The sequence below is a fragment of the Falco biarmicus genome, chromosome 9, assembly GCF_023638135.1.
Source record: "Falco biarmicus isolate bFalBia1 chromosome 9, bFalBia1.pri, whole genome shotgun sequence".
Classification (NCBI taxonomy): domain Eukaryota; kingdom Metazoa; phylum Chordata; class Aves; order Falconiformes; family Falconidae; genus Falco; species Falco biarmicus.
Genome location: NC_079296.1, coordinates 37722819 through 37748388, shown reverse-complemented (window position 1 = coordinate 37748388; position 25570 = coordinate 37722819). Strand labels below are relative to the sequence as shown.

The 25570-nt window shown below is 41.3% G+C and overlaps 1 protein-coding gene across 1 annotated transcript; it reads left to right on the top strand.

Annotated features, from left to right (window-relative positions):
• The first annotated feature begins 73 nt into the window (after positions 1-73).
• On the top strand, positions 74-25215 carry STOX1 (storkhead box 1). Its single transcript, XM_056351892.1, has 5 exons — positions 74-4705; positions 4761-5491; positions 17555-18863; positions 20686-23002; positions 24082-25215. Exons 3-5 carry the CDS (start codon positions 18731-18733, stop codon positions 24119-24121), a joined length of 2490 nt encoding a protein of 829 aa, XP_056207867.1. The 5' UTR covers positions 74-4705; positions 4761-5491; positions 17555-18730; the 3' UTR covers positions 24122-25215.
• The last annotated feature ends 355 nt before the right edge of the window (positions 25216-25570 follow it).

Below are 25570 nucleotides of genomic sequence, written 5' to 3'. Positions count from 1 at the left end.
AGGTCTCACTGGATGTATTATTGCATGAAGTATTAACAGTAAAAAGCTCTAATAACAAAATGTGTTACTTCCAAGCAAAAGTAATTTTCCTTTTTAAGTCATCTACTATATAATCTGTGGCATCATGATACAGAATATAAATTTAAGAGTTTTGGAACATACCGAATTTTGTTTGAAGTCCTGTGTTTTGTAGTATGTTAACTGTGGTTAGGATCATTGCTTCTGAGTTTTTAGGTACCTGATACCTGAATTTGTATTTGAAAACACGTGACACTGCAGTTGTACGCTGCTTTTGATTTTCTTGTATCCTGATGGTTTTTGAATTGTTGTTCTCTTTAACAAGTGGATTCTAACTTGTTCAAGGATTCAGGTCAAGTACCCTACAGCACATGTGAGAAACAATCTTTTCAGGTGTGATTCAGTAATCCTGCAAGCTGTTGTATCTACCCCGATATTAGTTCAGTTTTCTTTATTCTCTGTAAAATGCCAGCAGAATAGTGTTGCTGAGTAGATTTGTTTGTTGCATGGTGCAATTTGATTTTTATTTGTTTGAGGGTGCAGGATTAGGAGGTTGAGCTAGTAGCTTTTCCTGTAGTTTCTGCAGTACTTCACTACATTCTAAACATTTACAGAGCATGTTAAGCAACAGGTGCCCGTTGGTTGAAATGGTTGGAATTGTTCAGTGATGTCTTTCTATTTAGAACTAATACCTTTCATTCCCTATCTCCTCCAGGCTGAGGAAGGAGCTTGCATTGCTAGCTTTTGTTCTTGTTCATAACTTGATCTGCAGTGTCAGTGCCCGGTCATGTGAAATTCCCATGGGCAACAATCTCTCGGTGTGGTGAGGTCTGACCCTTTTATTTCTTGGTGGGAGGCAAGTGGTGTGGTCCATGCGGTGCCTCTGAAAGTCCATTCTCTCATATGCTCTAAAATCTTCCACCTTAGCAGATACTGGAGTGTTGTAGTGATCTTTTGGAACAAGTAGGTAGATAATCTTGTGACAGGGCTAGAGTACTAATTTGCTTTGTTATTTTCTTGCAGCCTTTTTAGTCCTATACAGAAGGACTTGTTTGAGTGTGAGTTGGGTTTTTTTGTCCCTGTATTGCTTAATTCTTTTTGGCCTTCCTGATGCAGGGTCATCCAGTTACATGCCTGTTTTGTCATGCAAGGGGCAGAAACAGCTGGAAAAACAGCAGCCTTCATTTTCAGTCCCTTTTTAGCAGGGCTGGATGGTAGCCAGCAGAGCTGCATATAAAAAAGCAGAAATTGCTGCCACATGTCATGTTGTAGAAATGAATTGTTGCAGTTAAAAGTACCTTGCAATACTGGTCTCAAGAAACACCTGTCTCACAGATACATCCTGATTTACTGTAAAACAGTCCAGTGTGTATATGCAGAGGAAAAATTAAAGAAGTAGGCAATTTTCACTTTAAGTGTAATGTACATGCAGGTTGGAGAGATGGGCTGTTAGACTTTCAGCTTGGCTATAATAAGAAGCGAGAGTATTTTGGAAGTTCTCTTAAACATCTGGAAAGACTTCTGTTTTATGAGAGTTAAGTCTAGGTCTCACGTAAGAGGCTCCTTTTCAGCTTGTCTCCTGATCCCTTGTTTTATCAAAGTATTATTTAGCAAATTAAGTACTTAAATATGTTACATTAAATGTAACTGTTAAAATGTTATTGTTGCATGGTGTAAAATCTTGGGAAAGGGTTTCCAAATGCAGCTGGAGAGTATTCTTAAAACATTTGTTTACAGAAAAAAACCTTGTACTTGTCAAGTATTTCCTCTGATACAAGGGAGCCATGTATAATGTGACTAAACAGACAAAAATTAGGATTAGCTGCTTACCAGTATTGAACCTGATTTTCTGTCATAGTGTTTTCCTGAAATCAAGCTGATGATCTCTTTTTTTGGGGGGTGGTGTGGTATCTTTTCATTATACTGAGAAGAAAAACAGATGACCTTTAGTACTGGGTCTTATATGGTGGCAGCACATCTATAAATACTCTGATTATCCATGCAATCAAGTAATATGCTTGCAAGGAATGTGCAGTCAGCATTTTCAGTTGTGTGATTCGGGCATGTAATGATGGACAGCACAAAAGGGAACTTGTGGAGGGGTAATACCATGTACAAAAATTGTGATCCATGGACAAAAGCAGAAGTTGTATAGTGTGACCTTTGGGTAGCAGGGGCCCAGAATAGGTAAGCGATGGCTGTGCAGATATTCTGAGCAGTGAATTCATTTTGGTATCTACTTCACGCTAAAATGAATCCACTTAGTCTTACTTTTCAATGAAGATGGTTTGAAAAAAAGATTAATGAAATGAAACCTGCAATTTAAGAACCTATGCAAATTCCCTAAAGAACACACAAAATTGCTCTGTAAGCACCAGAGTTCAAAGTGAGCAGTGCCTTTATCTTGTCTTTGCAGGAATTTCCACAGTAAATGAGAAGATGCACTGTGTAGCTCTGCGGGATAGGAACAAACCATGGAAGTAATATGTAAGAACTGTACAGAGCAGTGCTAAAGCATGGCCTGTGTGCCTTTGCACTAGTGCCTCCCCTGCCGGCTCTGCCAGGGCCCGGCTTCATGGAAGTGTAACCATAGACAGGGCAAGAGCCCTGCTTCTGGGGGAGGAAAACGTGGGGCTGGGGGAGTCTTTTGTCTCTTTGAAATTTTAGTGCAAAGTAGAGGCAAGTTCCTCCAGCCCAGAGTGGGGTTTTGTGGAGGGGGAGTGCCCCATCCTGGAGCAGCAAGGAGAGGAGGGGAGAGCTGGGGCAAGGCTGACCACAGCGGCAGCAGCACATAGCCTGTGCTGGAGCTCTCCAGTGCCACTGAAATAGTTTCATCTTGACGATTTCTTACTTCCTTCGCTGCCTGCCTGTATAATCCTGACGGTGAATTCCAGTCTCCCTTGCAGAGCTGCTTCTTGATTCAGGCAGGGTAGCCTGAGCTGCCGTCAGAGGCTTTATCATCAGGAAATGCCAAACCACCCTCACAGCAGGTGAGGGCACTTTTTGATGAGCGGTATCAGTGTAAATCCTGGCGGGCAGAAATCCTGTACCCAGGCTGGTGGAAAAGCAGGGAGCAAGCAGGGCATCACCACCACAGCTTTCTCCAGAAGCACAGTCTCCTTGTCAGTATGGATGCTGGGACAAACTGGGTTTCAGTTGCTGGCAGTCTGGTTTGAAGTCAAGTCAGTGGTGACTCGGTGAGTCATTGCAGTGTAGACATGGGCACTCAATATTTAGGAAAAATGTGATAGGAAGCAGGTGTGCTGGTTGGTTTCAGTGTTTTGTTGCAAGTTAAGTTGTTTCCTGGAGGAGGTGTTTGGATATAATGTGTCCAGAAACGGATGCTGCAGTGAACTGGAAGGTGCATTCATAACTGGTGGAAGACTAGTTTCATTGATTATGAACTTTTTTGGACAAAGAATGATGCGTAGAAAGAAACACTGGGGCTGGGTGTTGTGGACTGACTCAGCACAAAAAATTCTCTGAGAAAGAGCTACACAATGTGCTGCTATCAGAGAAGGTAAATGTGGAGGGCAAATAGCACCAAGAGTTGGGTGACAGCTGCCTGGCAGGGAAGGCGCTTTGCCACCTAATGCAGACATGATGCTCTGAGGTCAGCAGCTGCTTTTAGTCTTTAATTCCTCTGCAAATGTTGACCAAAAAACCAAACGCCAAACTAACAATCCCCTACAAAGTGATACGTTTAATCTTTTCTAAAAATGCATAAAAGTGAAATTGATGGAAGAGCTAAGAAGAAATAAGGCTCAGACACAGTCAGGTTGCTACCTTAAATATGTAGTTACATTCAAAATTACAGAACATCAGAATTTTGCAGAAGATGACATTGCAGCACTGTCTTGTTTCCCCTCATCACTTGAATTTAATCTATTAACTTCCATGGGATACACAGAGAGCATGCTGTCAGATCTGGCAGCAGTAACAACAATGACAAAACAAGCTTGAGGGAATTTTTTTTAGTATTTTTAACTAGATTGTACTGGTGGTTATTTAGCCGTTGTTTCTATTTGATACCTGCAATTGGTTCATATTCAACTAATTGTGCTAGTGACCTCTGCAGTCTAATGAAGCTCCAATCAGGGGCTCAGTCTATACATAAACATATACTCACTGGATTATCAAGTGCTCTTAATGCAAGGCTGCCACAGAAAGTCCTCTGAAATGATAGTGATTGCATTGCAGAATACACCAGCCAGAATGATAATTGTGGTTCATAAGCAGAGCAGATTAAATGTCTGCTCCCGGTATTGACTGCCGCCTCACAGCTCTTCAGTTTTCACTTGAGGCATTGGTCTTCTTCAGGAAATCCCTTTACTGTTTACAGTTCCTGGGAGGGGGCAGACTTTGGTATGCTGGGGTCATTAATCCTTGAATCTTCTTTTTCCTTGAGTTTTACCTTTGGTCCTGTGGGGCTTGTATTGGTTCATCCTACAGAGCATCCTGGAAGGCTGCTCTTTTCTGACCAACCATTAGTGGGAGAAGACAATTCTGTGACACTTCTGTAGTTCTTGCAATTTTCTGTGTGGTTTTGGCAGGGTTAATCAGGATTCCTCTGTGTTGAAGGTGAATAGAGGAGCTACCAAGTTCTAATTACCGAGCACAACACAGGTAAGTGAGCAGTGCAGCCCTTGCTCTGTGTCAGCTCAGATGTCTGCTTTCACTTTTTGATGTGAATCGTTTGTGTTTTAACTTTCCCAAAACTAAAGGACTGAAAGCATTAGCAGCCAAACCAGGAATGCTGCTAACAAAGATCAGATCGAGTAGAAGATGCTGAAGTGAGGATGTACAGCTGTTCAACCTCATAGTAACTTCTAGGTACTTGGTAACATACAAACAAATCTGTTTTCAGTTGGATTTCCAAAGGTTAGTAGGGATTTTCATAGCTGTCATTATTTGAGAGTTTGAGAGTGTAGCTCTGTAATCCTCTCTGTCCGGGGATGAATTATAATTTAAGTTACAAGTACTTTTTATGTCAGGCTGAACTGGATATAATTAGATCACAAAAGCTTTTTGTTGAAGCTAACTAGCAGTTCTTCAAGTGAACGTGCAGTTTTGAATTCTTTCTTTAAGCAAGAAATTTGACAACTTTTGGAAGACTTGAGGAAATCTGATGTTCTGTTTCAAAATTTTTAACAGGAAAATTTCTGTTATCTAGCACGTGTTGTCCTTGGCTAGCTTAACTCCTTATGCTTAACACTGGCTTTAGCTTAAATCACATACTGGTTTTTAAATTTATTTTTTAATTTAATTCTGGTATTTACCCTTCTTGCCCAATAATTTGTATAGAACAGCCACTCCCTGTTGCAGACCCATTTTCTGACTAGAAAATTGATCTCTCTGCAGTCTCATTTCTCAGGCAGTCTGGTAGATTTAATAGAGGGGTAACATCTCCTGCAGTGTGAGTTCATCTTCCTTAATCACAAGTAGCCTGCTGACATCTCAACTCTTAATGCAGGTGAGGTGTTATAAAGAACAGTGTTTTGCTTGCTGGTCTCCATGTAAAAAGCAGTAATCTCTAGGAGTGTTGGGAATGGTTCTCTCTTACTATAGTTACATTCTGTATCACTGGTGAATATTGCTATGTTACTTGTGGGTCTCCGGGGGATGATTTAGAGACAGTCCTTGATTCCTTTGCTTTTTATCTCCTTGCTTCCCAATAACCTCTTTTCTGATGCATAGTGTGGCTGGTTGAATCCAAATGTAAATTACTTTGGTAAAAGAATTAGGTAATTTCCCCTGTCATCTTGTCTCTTGCAGCAGTAACACCCAAAGGGGTTTCTAACAAGAGTTCTCTCATTTTCTTTAATCGAATGACTTTGAAAATCTTCTCTTTGTGAATTTCACTTTTTCAGACAATTGATGTTACAGCGCTGTTTTCATGGTTTTACTTCCATTTCTGAAAGCTTAACTGAAACAAATTGACAATCTGAGTGTCTTTAAAGGTAATTTTGTGGTTAAAATTTATGTATTCTGTACATTCTTTTCCATCAGTCATCAGAATGACTGTTTTCTGCTCTGGAAGACTTTTTTTCCCATTCCTTTTGTGTATTTTGCTCTAGAAGAGCAAGTGATGTTAGACAAATGCAAGGGACAAGAGTTTCATGGGGTTTGTTTTTTAAAGGAATTAATATTTTAAAATGAAGAAATTGGTATCCCATTTGCTGTCTTTATGTAGAGAGAGATTTGACTGCTTTTTTCTTTTTTTTTTTTTTTCTACCTGCTCTCATATTACTGTTTGCAAAAACGTGAAATTCAAGCCACTTGGATTTCTCATGCTTTGTGACTAAAGGCTGGGATGTTGGGAACCAAGCAGTGTCCTAAGTGGTTCTTAGGAAGCACTTCCTGTAGCACATAGCAACAGCAGTGTCTGCAAACTCCAGCAGTGTTTGGTGAATTTTCACAGATATCTGGGGGCACCAGGCATCAGTGGTGGGAATCACTTGTCCTGCAGCATCTTTGTCCTTGGCTGCAGCACATGAAAAGCGTCAAGACTGAGTTTTCAGACTCGTGAGAAAAATCAGCTAACCATATTGAGTTTTTACCTTTTGAATCCACAACCACTTGTTCGCTGGACAGCAAGTGGGAAGCAATGGGTATGCAGCACTGAGCACTGATTTTGCCAAGTCGCATTTCAGTGAAGAATTATACTACTGTCTTGGCATGCTCCAGTCTCTGTTGCATGCTGATTTTAAAGCCCTCAGCACTCAGAAGTCCTCCTCAATGCTATATCTCAAGGAGCTTTCCTGGCTATTGCTCATCCTCAGAAGACACTGTGGTCCCACAGATTTTGGTGTTACTCTTTATCCCAGCAGTTCAAATGAGGTTTGTCCTAAAGAAACACTGGGGAGTTGGACATCCTGACTTTACAGATTAGACTACACCTTGACTGATATCAGGCACTGGAAGATTAATCAAATGAAGGGAAAATACAGTCCCAAAAGCTTATAAAGAATCACAAACTGTCCTGCTGTATTTATTCCCAGTTAAAATCCAAAATGTCTCCCTCTTCCCTTCTGATAGGGATCCCAGCTCTGGTTTGCATGGTACACCCAGGACTGTGTAGGAGCTGTTACATTCCCCTTGGCGAGGTGGAGTGGAAGAGGAAGGGAAAATCATGACAATTAAAATCTCCCTCAGAGGGTAAAGTAGGGGCTAGTTTAAAAAAAGCTTTTTATCTGATAACTGAGCAGTCTCTCTCAAAATGCTAACATCTCTCTCTGTGGGACCATCGCCAGTGCCCAGCTGAGTTACTCAGTCAATTATTCACCAAACGAGGGGCAAACTGCTCTCTTCCACCTTTCCTGTACAGCCCCAGGGAATGCATGCAGGGTGGGTGCTGGGAGAGGAGTAGGGGACTCTGAACTGAGATTAGATACAGTTGGAAATACTCAGTTTGAGGGCACTGTCCTCCAGAGCCTTTGAAGAGAAAAACTGAGGCGACAGTCCAGGAGAATGCATCTCAGTAGCTGCTTGCTTGTTGTCCTTGATCATAACCAGCTCGTTTCTGTTATCCCAGCCTGCCTTCTCTCGACAGCAGTGTTTAGCATGTGCCTGAACTGCCTGACTCCCTTTTTGTGACTCCCTTTATGTGGTTCCTAAGGTTGCTTAGCCTTTAGAGGCTGGATTCAGCTTCTCTGTTGCAGGGCTACAAATTATTCACCAGGGAAGCTAGGAAAGCCCTGCACTTTCCAGTTAGGCTGAGGCTGGGACTGGCATGCAGACTTTGCCTTTTCTGTGGTCACGTAATGTGATCACCTCTCTCAATGAGCACTCTGTTTTTTGGGCTCTGCCGAGCCTTTAAGTCCGTACTGCAGGCTGGAAATTTATCTCACTTGGAAAATATTCTATTGAAGAGTGGCATTGAAAGGACAGTACGCTTTTCTGTGAAGTGTTCAGTTTTATCCTTTTTTGCTGGAGGTATTGACCAAACTGGAATGAGATGAGACAAGGATTTGTTTTGTGTTCTTGTTGTTTGTGCATTTGGTGGAGTAATCTGATAGGTTCAGCTCCTCACATCTTTCTCTTGTGTGAGTCTCCCAGAATTTAAGGAGAAGCACTGAAAAGGAGCTAAAAAATGGGCGGAGATGGTCTCTGAAGCTCCTTGATTGGGAGTGGGGGGACTAATGCTAATATGATATTCAGACAGAATCCCTGTGATAGGAGAGGGGTGGAATTGCATCTCCTGAAAAATGTTCAGCAACAGCTTGTGGAGTAAGGAGTAAAACTTCTGTTGTATTTATGGGCTGTAATTACCTTCCAAAGGAGGTGAGGGCATTTTGGGGAGCTATGTTTGTTCCTGTGTGATGAGTCCAAAGTGTTTGTTTATTAATAAAGTTATTTTTATAATAAATCACTTATTTAGTGACCTCTGCAGTGCTGACACATGGCTATGCAGGCACGAGTAGCATCACTGTGGAGGTCCTACACATGCTGAGCTTCTCTGCATGTTTGTGCCAGCTTTCAGCAACAGTTCTGAAGTGCCACCTGTGGAACTGGTACACCTGGAGTCCATCTATAACTGAGAACTTGAGTATTCTCAATTTCTTAGCAATTCTCAACCTTGCTTAAAATGAGCGTCAAATTCTCTTCCAAAATGGACCTGACAAGTTTTTAGGACAGATTTATTTTCATTTGAATAATTTAAATTTGTTCGCAACAATTAATGTCAGTATCAGCATCGTTGCGCTCTGTGTTTAGTGAAGCTACAGATGAAATTATGGCCTTCTGAGTAGCCGATTCCTGTTTTGCCTACAAAAGGTAGTTTTGCCTACTCTGGAGTGGATGTTGTTTGTCAGGCACTCTGTAATGACACACAGGAACACACAATCTTAATGAGGATGGCAGCTCAGCAAGAGGCTGGGGATGTGCTTCATGGGATTCCTTTCTTTTGGAGTCCCTTTCTTCCAGTGTCTTTCATCCTGCCTCACAAACAGGGATCTAGGTTTGCAAGTCAAAGGAGAATAATTTTGTACTTCAATGGTGCTGGCTTCTGTGAAGTGTAACTCACAGTATGTGGTCATACTTCATACTGGACTGCTCAGGATTATTTAAGAGTTCTTTCCTTTCTGTTTTCCTCAGGCCTGAAAAGAGTGGATGACCTAATATGGTGCTTTATTTTGCACTGCTGTGTATAGGCTGCCAGAACATGAAGAAGGGTTTAAATGAGTTTTTAAAAAACTGGTTTACTCTCAAACATTACTTTTAAAGTTATTTTCAGTAAGGTATCTGATTCTGAACTTACTAACTTGCATATTCTGTTGTAATTGGGTTTTCCTGGTTATCACAGTTGATCCAGTGGTGACTCTGTTGATACATTTTCAGGAGGAAAAAAGGAAGAAAACATTTGTGCACTCCTTGAAGGACAACTTTTTATCTACCTTGCTATTATTTGCTTATGATTTAATTCTCTCTATGCAAATGGCTATGTAACGTTTAGCACCTAATTCTGGCATTCAGCCCTTGCCACTGATTTCAGGTGAGGTGATATCCCTGCATGTTTCATTAATTTCCATATCAAATTCTTTCTAAGGCATTAATCCTGTATTATAAAAGCCTTTTCTCAGTTGAATATGTATTGCACTAAACCCAAATGCTATATTCAAACTACTGACTGAACTCACAGCAGCAAGGTACAAAGTACTGTAACATTCTTCAAAAACCTGATGCGTTTACCAGATCTGCTTGGATGGAATTACACGAAAGGTGTAGTCCGTCCGCAAGTGTGTGTGCATGCAAATTTTTTCACTGTCTCAGCAAGTCTTGTCTAGTCCCACTGCTTAACAAGTACCACTGAACGGGAGTGTATAATTTTTTTATAATAAGCTCCATTCACTTTAGTTTCCTCTGAATTTTTCTTAAAATAATATCTAACAAGATCAGTTGTGAAGAATTTGGTATGTATTGTGTATTTCTTAGTGCTAAAGATTTTCGGCAGAAGAAGCTCTTGCTTCTGTCTTTTGAGTGAGAAAACAAAATTGAAGAAAACGGGCTAAGCTGTGCTATCCTCAGTGTTTTGAATTCTTGCACCCTGAATCCTGAACAGCAGGTCTTAACTGCCTTAATACTCTTTTCAGATGAGGGTAATTTGAACAGGGCTAATTTTTTCTCTGTGTCAGTCAGAAAAGACAACAGTTTGTGTTAATATGATGAAGTTAATTAACTAAATTGCATTAATTAGTAGTGCTTCCGCTATGGTGATTGATATGATTTCAAAATCAGAAACTTCAAGGCTAGCTTTAGCTTTTCTTTACTGCTTTAGGACATGTCCACTCCATCACTGTGGAGAGCACTAGTTCTAACAACAAGCCTGTACAGGTAGAATTCAGTTATGAAAAAAATGTTACAAAACCAGTAGCTATTTATTTGAATATTGAAAAGAAAACCAGTCCTTTTACCATATGGACACTGTTTTGTATGGTCTTATTAACATGATATAAGTGTAACCTTTTTTCTTTAATTTGGTGTAACCCAAGAAAACTTCCACAGCTGGTGGAGGTCAAAAGGGCCATTGCATTGGGTTACGGAAAGCAAGGTGGTCAATGTGGGGGGTGAGAGTGGCTGTGGGAGGCACAAGTACCTGCATCCAACTAAACCAGATGACAGAACTACTCTTATTCCTGGGAGCCTATCCTACATCCTACTCAAAGCAGGGTCAGCTGTGGGGTCAGACCAGGTTGCTCTGGGCTTTTTTCAGTCATATCTTGGAAACTCCCCAATACTGAAGACTGCACAACCACTACGGACAACCTGTTCCACTGCTGTCCTGTCCTTAAAGGCAAAAAGGTTTTCCTTACAGCCAGTCTGAACGTCTCCTGTTCCAGCTGATGGCTGTTAACCTCTCATCCTCTCACCACACACTGCTGTGCAGAGCCTGGCCCCATCTTCCTAAGGGGCTGCTGTCAGGTCTCCCCAAAGCTATTTCTTCTCCAGGTTCAACAAGACCTGTTCCCTCAGCCTTGGCTCACAGGACAAGTGTTCCAGCTCTGACCACCTTGGTGGCCCTCTGTTGAACTTGCTCCCATTTATAGATGTCTTTTGTATATGAGGAGCCCCAAACTAGATTTAGTTTTAACAAGCACCATGTAGAGGTGGATAATAATTTTCTTTGATCTACTGGCTCTGCTCCTATCAATACAGCCAAGGACACTCTTGGCCTTCATTGCTGTTTGAGTAATATAAGCCTCTTCAATACTGAGGAGCCTTGTCAAAAGGCTTGCTTTCATTCAATACCAAATAAGAATTGATTAAAAGTATCAGCAGAAAGAGGTGAGTGGCTTTGTTCAGACAACTTTGTTTCTTGTTTCATACTTAGAGAGCTTTAGTGATCTTTTGGTTATACAACCATGAGTTAAAAATTTGCTGAATGAAGCACGAATGTATACAGAGAAGCTGAGGCTGGTGACAGCACGGTTTTCTTTAACCTGGTAAAATTGCTGTGGTACTTGCACAAGATTTTTCTTGGTATCTGTTTTGGTTTTTTTTTAAAACAACAGATCAGAGATATGTAGATATCTGCATTTCTAAAACAGCATCTATCCAGAGTCACTCTGCTAATTCCTTACTATTTTATAAAAACACTCCTGAGAGAACTGAAGTAAAGAGATGCTAGTAGTGTGTGTCATTAACGTGACTCAAACTGCTAACAAACCACCCTCATTGGTGAGAATACAGTGAAACCCTTAGGAATAATTAATATATGATGTGAAACATTTTTTTTTCCCCTAGTATACTTTATCTTATACTGATGCATCAGCAGTGATTCATGTTCCATTCACTGGTGGTGGTGCACAGCTTCCCTGTAAGCAGCCTGATTTGTACTGAAGCAGAAAGATCTTTGAGCAATGAAACAACTGAAACTGCAATTGCTGTTTGTTTAGCAAACTCAGTCTGTTTTGAAAGCTGAAACACTGTTTGAAAAACTGAAATAAACTGAACCTCTGTGAACTTTATTCTGCTTTTCTAAAAAAAATAATAAAAAAAAAATTGTGTTTTTTTTTTTTGTCTTTTAGCAATTTTTTTTTCCCCCAGATACTGGATTTCTCTTTTGTGGGCTATGGCCAGTTATATGCTGAGTTTCCAAGGTTGCAAAGTCCATTAAAATGATGATATATTTCCCTTGTTCCCAAGAAAATATTCAGCAATCCTAGCCTGTCATTCAGATCACTTGCTTAGGTACTTCATGGACTGCATCATTTACTTTTCCCCCTGCAATAATTCTCCTACATTTTTCAACATTCTGCAGGCACCTGCATATATATCATTTCCATTGGAGGCCGCACCTCAGTCTGTGACATCCAACAACCCAGTGTTTTCACAATAAGGGCTCTGCTAAACTGGCTTTTGACTCTTCTGTGATACAGTGGAGGTGCTCAGTTGTTCTGTTTATCCTCTATCACTTCCTTTTGGATGAAATTTAGATGAACTGAAACATGAAAAGCGTGTTTAATAGCGCCAAACCCATGCAGAAAGATATGGGAACTGCAGGGTAACGTCCTCAAGTCCAAGCTAGGTGCTTTTTAGTCTGCAGTATCCAAACTCCTCTGAGACCTCTTGTGGTGGTAAGGATGCTGCTTTTAATTTCTAAACTTTTTTGTTGTTGCTTTTGTTTTCTTTTTCCACATGCCTTAAATTCCAGCCCAATGAAAGGGTGCAGAAATTTATTTTCTAGCATAGGGAACATCTTTAAAGTTGAACATCCATTTAGGGACAGTGGAGGGAAAAGTGGCAGTGCACATCCATCAACATCACGAGCTGCTCAGGCAGGTGTGAAGTTGCCCATATACCATCAAAACTTTGTTCTCAGCTGAATGAAAAAAAACTCCTTGCAGTGAGATATGTCCTGAAACAGGATCTGAGGCTTGCTTCAGTCCACCTCAATGTGTGGTGGTGGTTCCTGTCCACGCTGCAAGCCAGGGTCTGGGTCTGAGGGAAGCTGCAGCTCGCCAAGCTCTCTGACAGCTGCCTCTGTGGTGGGTGGGATTTAGCTAAGTGTTGCCTGGGAGTGAGTTGGACATAATAGCTGTCATGTGTCCTCTGATTCATGGTTTACTGGAAACCCTCTGCAGGGGGCTATGTTTTCTTTTGAATAGCTCTGTGGGTGGTGTTCCTCTGAAAGACTAGCACATGACTTTCCGTGGCTGGGGTAAATGTGAGCTGAAGCTAAGGAGTGTGCGAAGAGGTGAATTTTGGTCCATTCTGGGGAGGAGAGGCATGACCACAGGTATATCTTACTCCCATAACTGTAGCTTTATATTGTGTACTTTTTGTGACTGCCTTTTGTGTGACAGCACATTTCCAGGCAGAGAAGTCAGCCCTGGGAATATTGCAGCCGTTGGAGCTGACCTTTAGCTGAACAGGCACAGGAACACACAACTGCATGATGGTTTTATATAAGCCTTTTGCTGTATAGGTAAGTACCTAACTGACACCCAGTAACGCTTTCTGCTTAGAACAAAGGTTTGACATTAAAGAGTTGTTTGGATGGTCTGAGATTTATTGCAGAAGAGAGGACAAGGCCAGGAGCAAGGAAAAGGCAGGTCTGTTTCAGTGGAGAAATGCCAGGGTTGTGAAGTGACTTTTTTGGACCAGGCCAAGTGGAAAAGACATACTTGTGTCGAATTCCAGTAGTGGTGGATGGCAGCACCTGCAGACAGTGAAAGGTGCCAGAGATGTTGCCTGTGACTTGTTTATTCTTGTTCTGTTGTTTGGCTCCATGGGCTAGTCATTGACAGTTTTGCAACTTGCCTGGGACTGTTTCATTTTGTGTTCTTTTCATTTCCCTGCAATGAAGCTTTTGAATCAATCTGTCTTTCATAATCAAGCCTGACACTGAATGCTGCAATGACTAAAGATGATATTCCTTGCTCTCAGCTGTGCTGGTTATGTTCAGTGCCATATGTGAATTGACTTAAAAGCTATCAGCATGCTAAAAGTATGTGAAAAAAAATTATCTTCAGTGCTTTTGCTTATAGTTCAATTTCTCTGCCAGCTATGCAGTGAGCAGCAGGAATGCCCCAAGGCAGGTGTGTTTGTATGTTTTTGCTTGTTGGCTGCTTTGCCAGCCATTGGAGGTGAAACACAGATCTCCACTGGACATCTTGCCTGCTAATCTTCAAGCAAACAGAAGTGCTCTTTTGTTTTAAACAGTCTGCTGCGTGCTTGCTCATGTGTTCAGTCAGGATCTTTGGAGCTTGAAACCTCCTCCCAAGATGTACGTGGAGCATTCAAGTGGACAAGTCAGTGCCCTCACTAAGTGTTGAAAAGGTTGATCTCTCCGAAGATCAGTAAATGGTAAAAACTTTCCCACTGTGCTTGGCTTAAGGAAAACTACCACACTGAACGTGCCGGTGTCTGCTGTGTAACTTGTTCCTATCTGGGGGCTTGAACCGAGATTGCAGAAGAGAGCTCTTGCCTTTCTTCTTGAATCTTGCTTTGTTTTTACCATATCTGCCTGTGATGGGTTTTTTTATTGCTAATGAAAGAAAAGAGAGCCCTAAGATTAGAGTAAGGATTTAATGGCTCTTGGCTAGGAACATCAAAAAGCCTTTACAGGTCATATTTCTAGAAGTTCATAACACTTGCAGTTGGGACTAGACTTTTGGATATTGTTGGGAAGGCAGAAAAAGTGGGTTTTGTTGGGGTTTATTTTTTTACAAGTTGCATGGCATCATCCTCTGTTTGTAAAAAAAACCAACAAAACAAACAAAACCACCCAAAAGCCAAGAAAACCCAGACAAACAAAAAAACCCGACCAAAACCAGCAACTGAGTTCAAACGGAGGACATTATTTGCCTAATTGTCCTGATCTGGAAGTGTCTGTTCTGGCAGGAATCAGTAGGGACAGAAATCTGACATGTTGGTGTGTTTGTAGCTTCTTCTTTAATGTTAACTGAAGAAGTGTCAGTGACCTTCACTGACACTTAATTGTTTCATTTCTCTCTTTGAGTGCTGTACAAAATAAACAACAGAAAGATACCGTCTGCTGTTCCTGACAGCTTTTGTTTCAGTATCAGATTTAAACATGTTACGAGATTTGACAGTTTTAATGCAATTGAACTGTTTACTCTTTGCTTTAGTAAAAGGATGTTCCTGAAAACAGGATCTAGTATGCAATATTTGTGCCAAAATAAAGCTTCCCTGTTATATACTTAAAACTGAAAATGTTTTAATGATCTTAATTCTGTATTTGTAAGCTACATAGCATATTCATTCTTTAGCAAGGAAACATCTCATAAAATCTTCATTAATGTTCAAAAAGTGTTTTGCTACAGTTCCCAACTTGTTACAATGATCTTGTTAACTTTTTGTTCCTTAAAATGTTTCATCCGTAATTATAAAATGTAATTTTTGCTATAAAATGCCAACACGATGTGCTCGAGTCTATAGAAAGCAGAAGCCTTGCAGTACTAGCACAACTACTGCCATATGGCTTTCCTGGTGCATTTCTGCAAAAAGTGAAGTACATCAAATGTGCTAGGGCTCTCATGCAAAGAGCCCCAGGACCTGTGGGATCTTTTCTATGTTCAGCTTAATAAGCATAAAAAGCAATTCCAAGATAGATCTTTCCATCTACAAAACAGAAAAGTGAATCTTGTTTCCACATGCTGTGTCTTCTCTGTCTCTACAGATTTAAGTGGAATCATATAAGGGAGTTTATTCTTGGTTTGCATTTGTGTTTTTCTTCCCTGGAATTAATTTATTGTTAACCCTTTATTGTTATATAAAGTGATTACCCAAACTTTTAAGAAGTAAATGGAGTGCTATTGTAATAAAATGCCTCTGTTCACTTCCCCAGAACTAGCCAGATTTTTACCTGGGCAAAACTTTTATTGTATGTGATTTTTCTTAGAGCCAGAAGATGCAAAAATTCTGCAATTGTTAAACAACTCAGTGAAAAATGATAAAGTTCACATTACAGAGATGGAACAAGAAATCACTTTGTACTAGTCAAGAATACCCAGAGGCTTTACTGTGCGCTGTTTTATTATCTGATGCTCACATTACAGATGACTTCCCCACACTGTGACTGACAGGTGCTCCAAAAGGGTATTCTGGGGTTTCAGGTGTCCAGGTAATGAGCAGTTTGAATAGATAGGTAAACCAAACTGAAGGATAATAATACAGGAGTACTGGCAAGATGCCTAGATTGGCATTGGGGATAATAATACATGAGTACTGGCAAGCTGCCTAGATTGGCATTGGTAAATATGATTCCGCAAGAGCTGCAGAGTGTGAAATGGGAACTGTGCTGTATTTAAACAATCAAGAGGATTAGCTGGAGTTCCATGACTTCTGACAGGTACCCTGCACACAGGCATAAACAAGTCCTTCCTAAAAACTATGAGGAAACCAGGAAGATGATTCTCATCAGACAATTTACGTAGAATAGGGAAGGGGGCAGAGGATTTTGCAGTCTTTTTTGAGCTGTTAAGGGACAGATACCGAAGAGCTTTAACAAGCACAGCATCTTGGTGATTTTGCATCAGGCCTGTAAGACAGTTTGCAGAAATCCTTAAGACTGCTCCCTGTGCAAATCTAAGGGATGCAGCTTTTATGTATTTCTATCAAAATTAGGAGAACATCCAAAGCACAACTGCATCAGTTATTTAGCTATGGCATGTAAATAAAAAATTTTTTAATAAGAAATGGATAGACACCTGTAGGGTGCTGCCTGGGCTTTTTCCCACATTGCTTATCAAGGTTGCCAATGATCTAATTCTTGCTTTCACTATTTCAGATTTTATTTCAAAGTCAGGAGGGAATGGTATCTAATATTCATGTTGTTAGCATGCACACACTCTGGCATTATTATCTGCAATGATAATTTTAAACAGATTTGTGTTTTAGTGTTGTTGGTTTTTTTCCCTTCAGGATCAAGCTAGCTTTTGCTTAATGCTTTGCTTAAAATGTTATTCTGAAAGGGCCTTCCCCAAATGGAGACATGGGATTTGAGGTTGCGAGACAGATGCAGACAATGATAGCAAGAGAATAATGATAATAACAAAGATAATTAAAACATTTTGATTATTCTTGGTGGTTTACTCCTTAGCAGTTTGGTGCTCTGCAGGAGTAAATGGTAAAACTGGTAGTGGCACAGCAGAGACTTTAGACAGCAAACTGTTTGCAAGAGTTATTACTAAATGCTGATGGTCTTTTCCCATACAAAAAGAAAGCTTGCAATGGTTTCTGCACCTGCAAGGAGTATCCTAGCAACATCACTGAGGAAACTGTATGCCAGGATTTTTTTTCTGAGTGCTTTTTGTTGAACATAGCAGGAGTTGTAAAACAAAGGTCAAGAGCAATTTAAGCTCTTCAAAGTGCTGTTGCTTAATTCATTCACTCAGATAAATGTTTGTATTGCAGTTTTCAACCTAAAGGATAAATATCAGGTTACAGAGTCATCCAACAGATTATCCAATTGCAGTTTAGTTAAACGTGAATATCACATAATCTAAAATGTCACTTCTTACTTGGGGGAAAATTACTGTTAGCATTTAACACTAGGTTTTGCCTTGTGAAGTAACCAGGAGTCCCAGCTGCCTTCTGCCTGCTCTGGCACTGAGGATACCCAGGGGCTTTCTGCGCTACACAGAACAAGGAAGCACAGAATACCACCAGGCAGTGGGAACAGACGATCAGTCTAAGCAAAAAGAAAGTTTTTTTTTCTCTGAGAAGGTGTATGCGGTCATTGTCTTATTGTACGCACGCAGAGACCTCAGGTGAGTCCCTGCTTTGTGCTTTGTCATCCGCTTTCAGGGAAAATACTTATTTCAGGTTTTCCTACATCATTCACTGGTACCACGTCAGAAGTACTTGCTGGGCTTCCTCTTACTGGTCTTGCTGTCTTGGAAAGGGGAGAGAGAGCAGTGTTTATTTTTGTGTTTTATGGATGGAGGAGTTGAGGTGAAGGACTAAGACCCTTTTCAGCCCCCTGGCCTGGGGCTGTAGAGTTACTGAGGAACCTGGACCACACTCTCAGCCCCTCTGAGCTTCTATTTTCATCATGCATAACAGGGACAATGTTAATATCTCTCACCAGGGGAGATGGTGATGGTAGCCTAAAAAATGCATGCAGTTGTAACAAGAGTTTTTGCCCTCTGCCCAGTCTAGTAGATAATCTCTAGTTCTAAAGCCCAGTCTAAAAATGGAATTTTTACCATTTCTATTTAAATTTATGTGCTAGACAAGGGACAAAGTTTGTTGCTGGTCTTTCCTCCCCTCCCCTGCATTCTGAGACTCAGTGAAAAGACATTGTACCTAGATTATTGGATGTTGACCTTTTCCATTAACTGCTTGGAGAAAAACAGGTTCTGCATGGTTTCATATGTAAACAGTCATCTAAAAAGTCAGCAGTCATCAGACATAACTTTCGTCTCAGCTCCCTGTTTATTAAGCTAAATGATGGTTTAAGCTGGAATTTAATACCAAACAAACTAATGTGCTTAAGGTAACCTTCTGTTTCCTTTATTACAAAGGCACTTGAAAAGTGCTAGTGCAATTTCCCTTCTCTAAGAAATATTTCCAAGTAATTTGCCAAAGAAAATTAGCTGAGGATAAGGTGCTTGTTCCAAGGCAACACAAGATCTTTTCAGTGAAAAACTGTCACAGCAAAACACTATTCCATTCAAACAATCTTTTTTTTTTCTTTTCTTTTTCTTTTCCCCCTGGTCTTCAGGTGATGTGAATCCCTGTTCTCATGAATCCCCTCTCACAGTCACACTCTATTCCTCTGGCAGAAGGAATATGCCGTACCATATCAGACATGAATGCAGATCATGCGATGGTCACACAGGAAACTTTAATGGAGCAGTTAGTGAAAAACTATCCAGGTAATGTATTTACTTCTCCCTCCTTTAAAAAGTGACTGTATCATCAAGCTTGAGGTTCTGGTATTGGGCAAGTGATCACTGAATGTTTACAGGCAAAGCTGGCAATATGAAAGAATGTAAATTAACAGGCAACTGGTAGAATATACGAATGTGCATATTCCTTATCAGTTTGTGAGTGTTGCTAACATTGCCTTGACTGTAATGCTTTTTACAGATTTTATTAAATCTTCAGAATAAGAGGGAATTGAGTGCAGTAGCATGTTGGAGAGTATGCCCTTTAAGAGGGTGGGAAAGCATGGATATGAGGTATTTAGGTGCCAGATAGGGAACAGCGTAAAATAGACTGTGTCAGATCACAAAAAAAAATTGAGCCCTCCTTTAAGAGACAGGCAAATAGCTGACTTTGACAGCAAAGGGACTGGATAGAAGTCTACATCTGATGTTTGCTATTAAAAAATACAACTGGCCTCAAATTCAGGTTCATTGGTCAAATCCCATCCCCTTCCTTCCTGAAAGCAAATTACTTACACTAAATGAGCTGTAATCCTTCTCTTCTGATGGGGTAGCAGCCACTTCCCTTAAATGCTGTGTTTTCTTTTCAATCTGAAAAACGTTCTGTTTCCCTTAGATGTGCAATATTGAAATGTGTGTCTGTGTGCATGTGAGACTTTGTAAAGGCTTATTAGGGCCCTCTGCAGGAAATCGCTTTGTTTGATACTGAGCTTCCTTTTTTTGAGTCTTCTTAATCTTACAGCTCTGAAAATGTTACAGGTTGATCTGGTAGGCATTTTCACTGCTGGGCAAAACTTTGATGCAACCCCATAAACTGGCCCAGAATCCTACCAGGAACGTGATACAGTTCATACATGCACTGAGACAACCACAAGATAGCATTTCTAGGTCAGCCAGAAGTGGCACTCCCAAAGTTTGTAGGGAGAAAGTGTATTTCTTGCTGTGTTTTCTCCTTGCTGGAAGTTTTCATTCCTTTAGGCAGGAGATCAGCAGAAGCCTGGGGCAGTAGATCAGATCACTAGACTCTGGGACTGTGACACTTGAAGGGAAAAACAGTAGCCGAGACTAGTCCCAGTGAGGTAAGGAACTGTCATCTGACAAAATTACACCAGAAGCTTCAGGGAGAGTGATAAAAGGCACTGTTAAATAACCTGCCAAAAGAGAAATGCTTTGAACAGCACATGGTTTGGTTTGTACCTGAAAGGTCTCTCTCATGAATGCCATATCCTGACAAACACAAAGAGAACATCCTTGTTTATTTCAAGAACATCCTAAGCTCCATCACAACAGTGCCGTAGTGACAACCAGAAACACAGCTAGCCTGTACCTTCTTCCTCAGGGGTAACTTGCCTCATCAGTGAGGAATGGCCGCGGCAGTTAAAGATTGAGTTTTACCGATCTGTAAGACGCCGGCAGGATTTCACCTACCAGAGCACGCGTTTGGATGATGTTTCTGTGCTGCCCTCATCTGGCTGGCCCAGAAGAGCTCTCCCTGCCTTAGGGCTGCAGCCTGTGCTGGCCCCAAGATGTCATGCAGGCTTTGGAGCTCAGCAGAGTAGTGATGTATTAAGAAAATCCTGCGTTTTGTCAGGTGATACTGGACACTTTCATGTTGAAATTGAGTATGCCTTACTCAAACTCCAGCTGCCAGGTCAGTTTCAAACTTCTTTTGGAATCCTGTGAACTACATACTTTGGGTATTTCATGTTCTGTTGCTTCCAGATCTGTTGTATGTAAGTTATTTTTTGGCCAGCTCCCATTTTATTTGAAAACTTATTCCTGATGTGAAACATCTGTATCTTTGTTGTAGGCATTCCAGTTCCCTCCCACAAAATCTTATATAATATCCTTGGCACTCTAATTAAAGAAAGGAAAATCTATCATACGGGAGAAGGATACTTCATTGTGACTCCCAACACATACTTTATCACAAATGATGCCACAGAAGACAATAGAAGGGTCCCACTGGAGGACAGCTGTTCCTGTTCATCACCTTCTCTCACTTACCTGGTAAACACTGAGCGCTATGCAGACCTAGTGAAAGAAAACATTCCTGCGGTATCCCGTTACAGATCCTGCCATTGTTTCCCTGACCAGAGTATGCTCTGTGAACAAAGACAACAGCAGTCAATGAACCATGAACCTAATGGAGGAGGTAAAAAAGGCTGCAGTGAATTGAACCTTTCAATTCAAACTCAAGGCATTTCCACATCTGCTGAAAACCATTCCTGGGACACCATAAAATCGGTGACATCTGTGAAAGAGAAACTGAAAAGCAAAAGGTTTGGTTTTGGCCTTTTCTGGAGAAGCACTTCAAAAAAAGAAAAACATAAGAAGCAGTACTCGACTTTTTCAGCCCAGTTTCCTCCCAAGGAGTGGCCAGTCAGGGATGAAGATGATTTAGATAATATTCCACGTGATATTGAGCATGAAATTGTCAAGCGTATTAACCCTGCCCTTACAGTTGATAATTTGATTAAACACACAATATTTATGCAGAAGTTTGAGGAGCAGAAAAAGTATATCAGTAAGGGTACCTTGGCTGAAGTGTCAGTAGTCAGGCAAAACCATCTTTCAAAGGATTGTATTCAAAAGACACAAAGTAAAACAGCAAAACACACGAGGAAAACCAAATCAAAGAAAGAGAAGCAGATTAGCAGAAGCAACAGGAAATCTCACATACATGAGCTAACATCCCAAAATGAGAAGCTGGAAGAGAACCTTTCACTGCCTACCAGAAACCAACAGTCATCCAATGTAGCCATGGAATCCTGTGTCATATATAAAAGACAAATTAAGAACCCTTTTCAAGGTATGTCATGGAGACGCAACTTTTATGTGAAAGGGTACAAAGGTACAATTAACAGTCAGCTGAAGTCCCGGATTCGAAAGCAAGAAAGGGCTTTACAAAGGCCGCAGTCCTTGGACTCCTCAAAACCCTTTGACTATGAAACTGAACAGCTGGCCACTGAAACACAGGCTGTGAAAGCTAAGCAAAACAAGCTACTCCATGCTAATAGGTCTTCCCTCCAACTAAAGAAAGACAGTTTAAGTGAAAACTTTAGTTACCTGCAAGGCAGTACTTTGCAAATAGATAATAAAAGTAAATACTTTCTGGAGAGTAATATTTCTGAAGAAAACATAGAAAGAAGAAGAGTAAAAAAAAATCCTGGGGATGTTAAAAAATCTCCTTGCTCCTACACTGAAGATAACAATGTGTGCAAGGAAGATGCAAAATTTGTGTTACATCTGAAAGATGAGTATTGCAGGTGCAAAGCTGACACTGCATGTGAGTTATTGGACCAAACAGCAAATGAATTTCAAAATGTCAGTCTTTCAAATTATACAGCCAATATTAACCCGGTAAAAACAATTGGTGTGAAACACAGACAAAAGACTGTTAAAAAGAGTGAACTTGTATTTAAATACGACTGTGCCAGCCATTCTGGATCAATAAAGCTTGAAAGTGAAGGATTTACTGGTAACTGCCATCTTCTGTACCAAAAAGCACATGATGGTGACACCTGTAACTCATTACACCTGGATGACAATTTTGAAAGCAATGAACCTTGTCACCTGCCTCCTGGCCATGCTTTTTCAGAAACAAGAGCCTGCAGTAAAGCTGTGCAAAAGCTGGGAACAGCTATGTCCCTAAAAAACTGTAATATGGCTAACGCTTACCCTGCCCAGTACAACGCAACTGTAAACAAACATGACTCTGGAGAGCATGGATGTAAGGAAAGTGCTAGTTTTGCAGAATCAATAGATGGGTCAAAAGAGTATCCAAGAGATTTTACAGAAGAAAGTTGTTTGTGCAGTCAGGTTCTTGCAATAGGTCACAGAGAGGAAGAAGAAACTAGCCTTGCTGAATGTACGAAGGCTTCAACTGTAGCAGATTTCTGCCACACTAATGAGGCTGACTCAGATGCTGATGCTTTGCAGGTCTTCAGCTATGACACAGAAGTAGCGGCATGCTGTGCTTTGCACTCACAGGCCAAAGAATTGAGCAACCCTCTGGGAAAAAAACGTCTGTTTTTGAAGGATGCATGTACTATGATATCAGGACAGAACTCAGAAGGGCCTGAAAACCACAGCATTACAGGAGACAGTGGAATTGACTCCCCAAGGTAAGAAAACACATGTAACTATATTAGATGTTTAGATTATTAGATATTCAAATTAACAATCAGATTTAGGCAGAAATGTTGTTGTAAATCATAAATCCCACTCCCCAACAACAAAATTTTCATGTCTCTTTACATGAACATTCCCCCTAAATCAGCTTTACAAATGCTGCTGTTTATATTTTGCATTTGTCTTCATGAGGCAAGAAAATAGCATGAGCTCTGCCTTGCAGATGGAGATGGCCAAGTGCAGAAATGTTGATTGATAAGCTCAGTGTTAAACATAAACTCCCGTTACCAGGCAGGTTCAGCTCACATTGATCTTGCCATATGACATTACAGATACAGTCCTAGTTTCCCCAGTTGTAGACGAAGAATAAAAAGTCTTTATAATAAGCTTTATAGAGGGGTTCAATCAAAATTTAAATTACAAAATACCATCCAACATGCCTACAACAGACAGGAAAATGTGTACACCACTTGAGCTAGAAGCTTCTTCTTCCTTTCATAGGATACATTTTACCTGTAACTATACTTGAAAAAAAATCCCTTAATGTAAAACAAATTGGTATGAAACTTTTTTTTTGTATGAAAATTCTTTACACAGTTGCATGTCGAGAAGACCTACAAAACTGTTAACTAAACTGGCAAGAATGTACGTTAAAATACTGTGAGGGAAAGATCATATCAATTTTTTTAGTAGCATCACATATTCTTAAGATCTTAAATGACTGGTATTTAAGTGTAATTAAATCATGAGTTCTCATTAGATATGTATTGTCACCTTGAGAAGCTAATATATGAAGGAGCAAATCACATACTACAAGTTTTAAGGAAATTCTGCTGACTTTTTTTTTTCCCTCCCCCTTAAGCAGCTTTTGGCTTTGCACACTTTCGAGCATGCATTTAATGTACTACTCAGACATGAACATTTGAAATCTGTTGGATGCTTTTTAGCAAAACATATTTCAAAGGGTCGTTTTGATCGTTTGTATCAATGCCATCTGTGCCATCAGAAGCTAAGCCAACTCAGTTTATACTGAGAAAGTGAGGCCTGACGTCTAATAATTCTGTTATTTTAGGTGGACTGAAAGGAAGATGAAGCTTCCTGCCAAATTCTAAAAGCATAAATACTAATGCAAAGAGGAGGACAAAGTGGAAGGACGCTCACAAGAAAATTCCTTGCTTTAGCTTACTCTGGTTGTGAATATTTGATTATTTTTTTAAATAGGCTTTGTAAACTTTCCCTTTGTAATAATGGAATCGTACTGTAAATGCGATCAAGTCACATCCATGAGGCTGTGTCTACATCAAAGTTGTTAGTTAAAACTTTTGACCATAGGCTTTGGAGAGCTAATGTGTATTTCTGTTGATTTCATCTTTGATTAGTTTTTGCACCCCTGTGATAATAAAAATAAGAACTGGTATACTTCGTTCGGATCACACCATTAACCTGGAAAGGCTATGTGCTGCTCTGATAGGAACTGTATCAGCTGGACAGGACTGTTTTACACTGTAATTCTTGGAAGTGTTTCCGACTTGTGCCACAGAAATAACTGCATGCTCCACCTCCCCTGTCAGAACACAAAGCAAATAAACTAGATTAGCACGCACCTTGTTGCTACGAAAATTCCTTGAATCCCAAGGTTCTCTCGCTGCGTCCTGGAGAAATCTCAGCTAGATCTACTTGGCGTGTTTATACCTGGCAAGCAGGATTTGGTCTTTGCAAATGAAAACGTGCAAGAGGCAACAGGTAAGGGGTCAGGGGCATGGAGAGACCCCACCGCGGGCCGGCCGGCTCCCGCCCTGCTCCAGCCCGCCCCTCTCTTTGTCTGAAGGAATCAACGTGTGGCAGCCGCCGGGATCACTTTATAGCTTTTAATTCAGAAGACTGATTTTGACTTTTTAACCCTGATTTATTCCTATAGCTAAAAGCAGAGCGCTGGTTTCATGCCAATAGTCACCACAGGCTTGGGGTCCTTTGAGATCTTTGAGGCGCTCGGTCACACTGCTGTGACTGCCTCGGGCTCTTTCACTGCCCAAAACTTGTCTCCAGGGGTGGCGGAGACAGGAGGCTAAAGCTGTAGTTAAAGTCATAGAAAATTTACTTCAGGGAAGGTGCCTCTGGCTGTGAGGAGGCGGAAGGAGAGGCGGTGGCTGGGGCCGGGCCTCGCAGCGCTCTCTCCCGCCCGCCGCGCTCCGCTCCTGTCACGCCGGTACCGGGGCTCCCCCTCTCAGGCTGCTCCGGTAGCTCCCCGCCCTCAGCGCCTCACGCTGCCGCCGCCTGCCAGCGTTTCCGCTGGGCTAACAAACTCCTCCCAGGGTCGCGGCACGGCAAGCGTCGGCCCTGGCGGGAAGCTGGGGACTGAGGCGCGGCCCTCCCCCCCGCCATGGCGGACGCCTCGCGGCGAAAGCGCGCGGCGCACCACGAGCCGTGCGGGTGCGGGGGACGCTGGGCCTTGGAGTCCGGGGGGAGCCGCGAGGCGTTCTGGCCACTGTAGTCTGGCGGCGCGAGCGGCACGCTATTGGCTGCCGGGCGGCGCGGCCCCGCCCCGCGTTGCCGGGGCAGGG